The sequence below is a fragment of the Alligator sinensis genome, unplaced genomic scaffold, assembly GCF_000455745.1.
Source record: "Alligator sinensis unplaced genomic scaffold, ASM45574v1 scaffold444_1, whole genome shotgun sequence".
Lineage (NCBI taxonomy): Eukaryota > Metazoa > Chordata > Crocodylia > Alligatoridae > Alligator > Alligator sinensis.
This window is the reverse complement of record NW_005841886.1, coordinates 2,676,727-2,686,612: the sequence shown is the minus strand read 5'-3', so window position 1 is coordinate 2,686,612 and position 9,886 is coordinate 2,676,727. Positions and strand designations below refer to the sequence as shown.

The window sequence follows — 9,886 nt, the reverse complement described above, 5'->3', positions numbered from 1 at the left end:
GCAGGAATGATTAGAGATTCCTGCAGGGATGTTGGTTAATATCAGTGTCTTTCTTCCAACTAGTTTTGCACTTACATTTCTCAAACTAGCTGGATGTGCTGCCTCAGCTGGTTGACAAACACACAAACATATGCAGTAACTTAAAGCAGTCATTTAAAGCCCATAATGTTCATTAACACAGTTGACAAACAAATATACAGAACTTTTAAATTGAAAAATTATTAAAACCAGAACCCAGAAGGGTCCAAGAGGCTTGTCACGTCCCTGCTTTTTTTTTTTTTTTTTTTTTAGTCTTTTTGGGACCGCAGACACCTGCCATCAATTCTTGTAACAGTTTCTTGGAACAGTAGATGCAAAGCAACAAAAAGATACTGGCCACTGAATCTCGTTTGTTCTTACGTTAGAAGGGGGAAAATTATACAGCCGTGCCTTGCTTTGGCATGGCCCAATAATGTTACACTCTCAAGATCTCCAGACAGTTGTTGTAGCAGATAGCTATCCAGTCCGGCTGAGTTGATGCCCACTGTACATTGTTGATTTCTCCTTCTGCTGTATAGGCCAGGATAGGATCCTCAATGGCTCGAGGCATTTGCTGAATATCCCAGATGAGAGCCTGATGGTCATCAGCTACAAACAAGTAAGAAAATCAGAATTAGAATTAATACCTCCGAGTTGGGTACTAACTTCTTTATATGGCTACTTAAGGGGGGGGGGGGGGGTGGTGCATATTCTCAAACAAACAAACTAAAAAAACCCAGACTCAGACAATGTATAAGATGAATCAGGTAGTCCACATGATAACAGGCTAGGTCACTTCAACTATTCAAGAGATGAGTCTCTTTCAGAGAGACCATCTCATTACAGCCTATCACACCAAGGGTTGGCAATTATTTGGGCTATTTCATAGATTTCACAGACATTAGGGCTAGAAGGGCTCTTGGAAGATCATCAAGTCCAGCTCCCTGCCCCAGGGGCAGGAAGCCAGCTAAGGTCAAAGGACCCCAGCAAGATAAACATCCAAATGTTTCTTAAAGGAGTCCAGAGCAGGTGCTTGCGCTACCTCTGGAGGCAGTCTATTCCAGGCCTTCGACAGTAAAAGATTTTTTTTTTTTTTATGTCCAGCCTGAAACAGTCTTGGAGGAGTTTGTGACTGTTTGACCTTGTCATCCCTTGAGGTGCTCTGGTGAACAGACGTTCCCCCAGATCCTGATGTACCCCCCTTATGTACTTATAGGCAGCTACCAGGTCCCCCCTGAGCCTGTGCTTTTCCAGGCTTAAGAGTTCCATGGCTCTCAGCCTCTCATCATAGGGCCTATTCTCCTGCCCTCTGATCATGCGCGTGGCTCTCCTCTGGACTCTCTCAAGCTTTTCCACATCCTTTTTAAATTGTGGAGCCCAGAATCGGATGCAGTACTCCAGCTATGGCCTCACCAAGGCCGAGTACAGTGGGAGGATAACATCCTGGGATTTGCTTGAGAAGCATCTATAGATGCAAGCCAGAGTTTTGCTCACTTTACCAGCTGAGACATCCCATTGGTGGCTCATATTCATCTTGTGGGCCACTTAAGGAGTTCTGGTGAGCTGCTGAAAGCCAGGTCAGTCAGAATCCCCCTCCCCACCATGACTACATCTCAGACTTCTTAAATGGTTCTGTTTTGGGGCCCAGCCCTGCACTGTCATCACCAGGCAATCCCTGCTCCAGCCCTGGGGTCTCCATAGACAGACCTGTGTGGCCAGGGCATGCTCAGTTGGGTGGATGGAATGGGGCTGTGGGTGGGCAGCAAGCAACATTTGGGAGCAGGGTGGGATCATGGAGTGGGATCAAAGGGCAGCTACAGCGCAGGGCCAGGGCCCAGGGCAGAGCCATAATCCATTCCCTGCACGCCCTGGCCTGTGGAACCAGTGCCCATACACAGGGATGTGCAGGCAGCAGCTCATAGCTCTCCCTTGGGCCTCAGTCCTGCACTGTCACTGCCCTGCGATCTGGCCCCAGCCTTGGCTCTTCCTTGCTCCCAGATGCTGCTCTCCACTTGCCCACGGCCCCATCCCATTTGCCCAGCTGAGCATACCCTGCCTGTGTGGGTCCCAAGCCGGTCTCCATGGAGACACCACCCACCCACTCCATCTAGCACCCCTGGCAGCATGGGGCAGACAGGGTGGGGTGCTAGCAGTGACAGTGACACTGGCAATGGCAGCTGCCAGGACTGCCATGAAGTGAAGCCCAGCTGCCATGCTGCCCCAGCCCCACTGCTCTGCCCAGGGGTGGTGGGACCAGCCACATGCACCATGGCCAGGGCTGCCCTCGGTCAGGTAGGACCAAGGGACCTACTACAGGCTGTATACAATCCCTTGGCAGGCTGGACCCAGCCCACAAGCTTTTTTTTTTTTTTAATGCATCCTTGTGTTACACATTATCTTACAAACTCATTACCACATTTACCATAGCAGCCAAAGGAAAGCGTGGAAGACTTAGTAAACATTAGGTTAGGTGAAACACTAAACGTAATGGAGGGAACAATCTTGCGTTGACTAAGTCGATGGTTCAGATGTGACTGTGACAGCTGATCTTTCTGATCTCTCAGATCATTTTACATTTTCCGTTCCATGAGACTAGTTTCTGGACTTGGGTGCAGTTAATAGTAACTTCATTAGGCGTACCCCTCACACATCACCAAACCTAAGATACAGCCTAAGGCAGTGAAGCTCAACCTTTTAGAGTAGTAAGTAGGTTGGGTGCTGGCAACCAGGCTGCACCATGGACCACCACTCCTTTGGTGGAGAGGTGGGGGGAGGGGGGCAGAAAAAGGGAGAGTTGGGCAATGACCTTCTTCTCTTATATCAGAGGGACTGGAGGGAGACAGAAAGTGATCTTCTCTCTAGTAAACACTGCCTGTCTAGGGAAAAGGGGAAGGAGAGAACAGGGAGGGCTGAGGGCAATCAGTGACACTGTGCAGGACAGGGCAGGGGATGCACTGGGTTAAGCTGCTAGCTGATGATCTCCCATATTACAGGCTGCATAACATCACTTTTGAAGACAGATCTGGCCTGTGGGTCAAAGGGTGAGCACCATTGGTTTGAAGGGTTTTAACAAAGTACTGAACCTTTCTACCTTGCATGCAAATGGCATACTGTATCTTCTGAAAAACAGCCTCCCAAGATGTTCAGCATGTAGCAGTGCTTAATTTTTCCCAAATTAAGAATGCAGACATGATACACCATTAGCAAAGTCTTTAATCACAAAGAGAAGACGACCTTTTAAAATAATCTGTGTAGCTGTTACACTTTAAAAAGCATTCTCTACCAAACTGCTCCAGCATTCCCAAATTCAGAGAGAAGCCAACTCCTTTATGGTTCAGACAATTTAGAAGCAAATTCTCAAAGTGAGAACCCAGTGCCCAAACTGCTTATGATGAAGTAGTTTCAGAGTCTTTCCCAGAATTTTAGAAAGTGTAATTTGGGGGACTGGGGGAACAGGACAGCACAGGGGAAGCACCTACAAACACCTGGAAATGTTAGGGGTCCTGGTTTTTTTCCTTCTTCCTTAAAATCCTGGAGATATTAATCCTAATGGAAAGGATAGTAAGACTCTGCAAGAGGGTCACACATTTAAACAGCTCCAGTGTAGAGAAGGATCAGAGACAGAGGAACAAAGAACAAACCTCTCCCCATACTTACCTGCCGTACAGATATGGCAGGAAGAGTGAGGTGCCCAAGCAATTCCATTCACACATGCTCTGTGGTTGTTTAGCCTGGCAACAGGAGTGCAGGGAACTCTGACATCAAGAATCACCACCTTCAGAAACAAAAAGTTTTTCTTCAGGAAAGAAGTGAACACTTTCAGACATTTTGGCAAACAGCTGTAAATACAGCCCTGTCTCCAAAGACATGTATGAATAAAAAGAAACACTTTTAAAAGCATATGCTTTTCCTGGTCTCCTGCAAAGAGTCAGAACTTACATTGAATGGAGACCTTGTAAAATAGGTAACAGAGTAAAGTACAAAGTTACAATTTCAGAGGGATACAGCTGGTGTCAAGGCATGAAATAAAACTACAGTGCTTTTTTCTATTAGACTTGGATGAACTAAAACCTACCTTAAGTTTCTATATAAAATGCTATCAGCTGAGAGGCTTAAGAACTACCTAGGGACTTTTCAGATCTTCAGGCCGGTAGCATCCCAAAACCTTTACTCCTCTACATCTAGGGGGTTGGATTAGACAAACTCCTGAGGTCCTTTACAACCCTCATTTTCTACGATCCTATTAAAGTCAATGGAACAATCCATAGCCCTCATCACTATTGCTGCGTATTACATATGCACATAATAGTCAGACACATGAAATCAAATTTGCCTTAACAAAAGAGCAAGGGAGTACAGTAAATGAGAACAGTGATTTTTTTCTCTCAACTGGTTTAATGTTAGAACATTGGAAAGTTCTATAGGACGAAAAAAATCTTGCCAAATGTTTCAGCAAGAAGCTCAACTGAGAAAAAAAGTCTTGTCTACAGTCCTCTCTCTGTGCAAAAGGGTGCTTGGTGCTCCTGTCACTTTAAGAGAAGAGGCTGCTTGGAAAGCAGCCTTCAGGTGTGGCAGGAGCCTATTAGGGAGTTAGCAGACAGGAAGGGTACTGGGCTTGAGGCATACAAGTCTAGGGCCTGAGTTAGTCAGGAGCCAGAGAGAGAGAAAGGGGATCTTGGCAGTAGCCCTGGAACAGAGATCCTACTATAGCATCTAAGCTGGGGTAAGCTCTGGGGGTTTGGGGAAGGGACTAAGGGGAGGTAAGGAGGTCCCAGCTAGCCTAGAAAGAGAGGGGCCAGAAGGAAAATGGGGCCTGAGGCCCAGAGGTCTGTAGCCCAGGAGGGGCGGTTGATAGCAGGGCCTGGGAGCCTGAAGGTCTCACTGGCCCAGAAGCAGGGGCTAGGGCCTGGGAGGGGCCAAAGTTCAAGGACCACTGCTGGATACTGTTGGGGTCACAGGCTTGGAGATCTCAACTGGCTTAGGAGTGGGGCCCAAAGCGAAAGCAGGGGTGGGAAAAATATGGCACATGGGGTGGATCTGGCCTGTGAAGGGACTTTTTCTGAACCGTGGCAGATCCCTCAGTCCCTCCGGGCCCAGGCACCATCCACCCTTGGTGCATCCCGCCACACCCTGGGCATGCAGTAGGGCTGGGGCAGCTCTGCAGCTGGACTGCCTTTGTAGCCTGCCTAGCTGGTGATGGCTCCTTCTGGCTACCACTGCTGCCATGGGCCCAGCCCTGTGGTGCTGGTAGAGACCCACACACACAGCCCTGACCCCAGCCTACCCTGTGAGTAGGGTCAGAAATCTGGAGCACCAAAAGCAGTGGTTGCCAGCAGAGCTAAGAGAGCCCAAAGGTCTCACCTGGTCCAGAACTGGGGCCAGGGTCTAGGGAGACCAAAGGTCAGGGACCACAGCCAGAGACTGAGGGGATCAAGGAGCCCCTAGCCCAGGAAGGACACATGTTAGCACGTTATCTGCAAGGCGTGGGAGCGGGCACTGAGGAGAATGAAGCCCATGTAATTAGCCCTTAAGGCAATGACCATGGGCACCTGTGGTCATAGGCGTAAGACCAGGCTTGGGAAGCCCTGGGACAATGTCCCTTTCCTCAGACATTAACAACATGAAGGCATGGCAGGTAAATAAGTAAAAGGGAGAGTGCTCAAAGGGAGCCAGGTTAGCAAGGGCTGAGTGGCCACCGGGGGTACATCGCAACCATCCCTGGGACAAGCATTTACTACAACCAGACACCCAATCTTAAGCATTTATATTGGGTATTCTCCTTCAAAAAACTAAGCCTGATAATCAAGCGCTGACTGAATAATCTGAAAAAGAAAAATACCAAATTCAACAAGAATAGAACCAGTGATTTACCTCCATGCCATCCATGGCCATTGTAGCAAGGTAATTAGGATCCTGCTTGTTCCAGCAAAGGCGTAACAATGGATGGTGCTGCGGGTCCTCATAGATAATGGTGCTATGTTCCAGATGACGGAGGTCAAACATCCGCACGGAACCATCAGCACCAACTGAAGCAAACATATCTCTCCCCCCACCTGCACGGCTAAATGCAATGTCATACACCTGCACAATAAAAGAGGAGGAAACGATTTCATTGTTTTAAGACAAGTTTTGCTTTCCATTTCTCCACTATCAAAGAATGACCCATTAATCTTTTAATCCATAACAGTAAGAGTATTACTCATGCCAATTCAAGAACATTATGTCAAAGTAGCACTTGCTCTGCTGTAGGTAGTATGAGATGGGAATACTAGTCACACAGATGCAGAGGCTTTTTCAGCCTTTACTGAAATATAACCAGGCCCTTTGCACTCTAATATATCACCATTACATAAATATAACCCTTGCAGCTGAATGACGTATTTTAATGGTTGCCTCCATAAATACAAGACTTTGGGCTACGATCCAACATAGTCTCAGTTTACTACATGATGTGCCCTATATCTGGAAAATGGACCAAGAGAGCTTTTCCATCTCATGTATCATTAATAAATATTTATTATGTAAAACATTTGTTTCTACTAGGGAATTTGCTGTGAATAATAAGAAATACCACAGATACCATGATATGGTAAGTATTTAGTACAGAAGTGCTCACAGAGTTGAGATTTAGTGAGATGTAAAAAACTATGTGATCTAGCCTGTTCCCTAAATCAAAATATATTCCTGGGGAGAACAACTTTGATGTACATACATTTTAAAATATCTACCAACATTCAAGACTTTGAATGACATTATGACACCTCTGTATTTGGAGTAATTCATGGAGAAAATGAAGGAAAAGTATCACCTCAAAAAGTAGATTTACTGGAAAGCAAGAGAGCACACAATTGGACAAAGGGGAATAAGAAGTTTTGTTGAGGAGAGCCTGGGAATATGTGCATATGAAGAACTTTTTTGTTTGTGGATGCATACATAAACAAACAACTTAAACACACTTCAGAGTATGACTCAACAGATCAGTCTTGGTTCTTGGTACTGTGTACCAATGGCTGGCATAGAAGCCAACATCACACACTTAGTTGTTCAAGAGAACTCTTTCAGGTGAACTATCTATAAGTTGTAAACAGGTAATTGGCTATAAACAGGAAATTAGTTATTTAATTTTCTCTGAAAGTCAGGCTCTTAAGTCTCTCCATATATAGATGAGATATTGTAATCAGATTTTTACATTCAACTTGAAGCAGGGGAATTGGCACAAGTATAATGAAACGTATGTGGTTGAAACTTATACGAACAGGCTGTTAGCTAACGACCTCCTTTTTCCCCCCTGCTCCATTATCAGCCCATAATTACAGAGAGTTTGGTAAAGAGAATGATTAGCATAATCATTCTACACTTTTTTCATTTTTAAAATGGAGAAATTATTTGTTTCCAAATTGTTGTATTTTTTAATATCTACCTTACCCAAATTTCCTTGTGTTCTAAGCGTCAACACTACAAGAGCTCTCAGAACTGTAGATTTATACAAATATACCCAATCCTCACATATTACAGTTAGATGCAGTATTTTTCAGGAAACATGTGCTTATTAATCTTAATCTTTATAGAGATGAATTGGAGCAGGAAAGGATCAAAACTGGAAAAGCCAATTTAATTGTCTGAAAGCTTCCTGCCTATTTATTAGTCTTAATCTGAATGACTACAGAAGTCCTGCTGTTTCAGAAAATAAAAAGAGGCTGCCAAAGACGCCAGTAATGCTCCCTGGAAAGTTAGGGGAAGTCCCAAGAAATTAAGAAAACTTTCCCCCTACTACATCAGAATGGTGCCTGTATACAACTCTATTCCCTTATGCAAAGAGCTAGCAGGAAAACATTTGGAAGAGACCAAAGATATTATAACAAGCCCTTAACTTTAAAAACCTCTTCTGATGGACAGGGATTTTATATGCCTTAACTGCATGAGAAAGGATTTCAGGATCAGGCTAAGTGTAAAAAAAGAAAAGGAAGAAAGACTGCACTACAGGATTGTTTGGTTCCATAACTGTATTTTTAAGGTTTCTCATCTTAGGTTTCTTAGCATTAATCTTGAGAGGAAAAATTAGAGGATGGTAAAAATTAAAACACACATTCTTAAACTTTTACTGCCTATAATTACTGATGCACTTTCAATTTTAACTACAGTTTAAAGTTTTGTCTGCATGTATTCTACAAGTCTAAACAGAATAAAACCAGTTTATTGTGAGGTGCCACTATACAAGATGACTAGCAGCAGACACACAAAACTGAGGTCATCAATAAGATAAATATCTCAATTTTAGACAAATGTGTCATGTGAAATGCAAGCATGTTTTCAGAAGAATCTAAGAATCTAAAAAAAAAATCCCAAGGAAAATGCTGTCCGCTCTATGTCACTAACAGATGTAACAAAGGCAATAACAGGAATAAGAACAGAAAGAACAGTATCACCTCTTTGTCATGTGCAATAAGTTGGGTCTTGACATGGCCAGACACTAGATTTACTCTTCCCAAGACCTGCCCTGTTTCCAGACCCCAGATAGTACAGGTGGTGTCGATACTAGAGGTACCTAAAACAAAACAAAAAAAGTTACCATCGGTGTTAATATGTACATTACCATAACCTAGAAGACTAAGTGATTAGATAATGTACTTGAGAGCTACTGATGCAAGTGTCATGATCAGGGATCCGGGTTTTCTGTCTCCTGTTTTTCCGTAAACTGCGGATTTTACCTTTTACTGGAGGCAAACAAGGATTTCTCGTTTTACCAAAGAAAACCACAGATTTTGCAATTTTGCAGTGAGCTCCCTGCTGGCTGGCAGAGATCCAGCCTGCAGGGAGCTTGGAGGGAGCAGGAGGAAGGCAGTGAGAGAGGGGACACCACGTGCATGTACATGCACATGGCCCCAGGCAATCTGCAGAGCAATTCCAGCAGGTAAGTGGGGGAGGGGGAAAGAAGAGGGGGATTGAGGCCCCTGTAGGAAGGGAGGGAAGGAGCAAGCTGTACAGGGCTGGGGTTGCTGCCCAGCCCGGTGGGGCTTGGGGCCACAATTGTCAGCTCCAGGGCCCCAGTGGGGAGCAGGATGGGGCTGCAGGTGGCTCATTGGGGGGAGGGGGAGGACCAGCTCCTCGCTGTTGTGTGCACTTCCGAGGGGCAGGGGGACCCATGCCCCCCCGATCTGTATGTGAGGCAGGCGCAGGCTGCAGCTCCTGCCTTGCTTCCCTCCCCTGGGACCTCCACAGCCCAGCAGGCATGACACGGTGCAGCAGGGCCGCATGGGGATCTCCTCACTGCTGTGAGCTCTGCTCTGTCCTGGAGATGTGCCTCCTGCACATGCCGCTGCTTTGAGGAGTGCCACCCCATGCCACTGCCCTCACTGCAGCCCCGTGTTCAGGAGGTGTGTTGCCAGGGCAGTGTGGCGGGAGCAGCAGCGAGCAGCTTCTCCGCATGTCTCCAATGTTCCCTGCTGTGTTGGGTCACACCCACTGGGCTGCAGAGGCCCTGGGGGAGGGAAGCAGGGTGGGAGGGAACAGCATGGCTGAGCAGAGAAGTTGCTTGCCGCTGCGAGCTCTGCACTGCCCTGGTGATGTGCCTGCTGCTCACAGGGCTGCAGTGAGACCAGCGGCATGGGGTTGTGCCCCTCAAAGCAGTGGCACATGGAGGAGGCGCATCACCAGGGCAGCAGAGAGCTCACAGCCGTGAGCAGCTTCTCCGCATGGCTCTCCTGTTCCCTGCCATTCCAGGTCGTGCACACTGGGCTGCAGAAGCCCCAGGGGAGGGAAGCAGGGCAGGAACCTGAGCTTGCACTTGCCCCATGTACAGTACTGGGAGGCGCGGGTCCCCCCGTATCCCCCTGGGAGTGCGCGTGGGGGCAGGGGGGCGGCCTTTCCC

The 9,886-nt window shown here is 46.6% G+C and overlaps 1 protein-coding gene across 1 annotated transcript in view; it reads right to left on the bottom strand.

Moving 5' to 3' along the window:
* Nucleotides 1–268: 268 nt before the first annotated feature.
* DCAF7 (DDB1 and CUL4 associated factor 7) overlaps nt 269–9,886 on the bottom strand; it is a 38,432-nt gene continuing 28,814 nt past the window's right edge. The window contains exons 4-7 of the mRNA XM_006017830.3: nt 8,445–8,563; nt 5,890–6,099; nt 3,676–3,793; nt 269–627 (exon numbers count right to left, since the gene is read on the bottom strand). Coding sequence (XP_006017892.1) covers nt 455–627; nt 3,676–3,793; nt 5,890–6,099; nt 8,445–8,563 — 620 coding nt within the window. The 3' untranslated portion in view covers nt 269–454. The remainder of the gene's footprint in view (nt 628–3,675; nt 3,794–5,889; nt 6,100–8,444; nt 8,564–9,886) is intronic.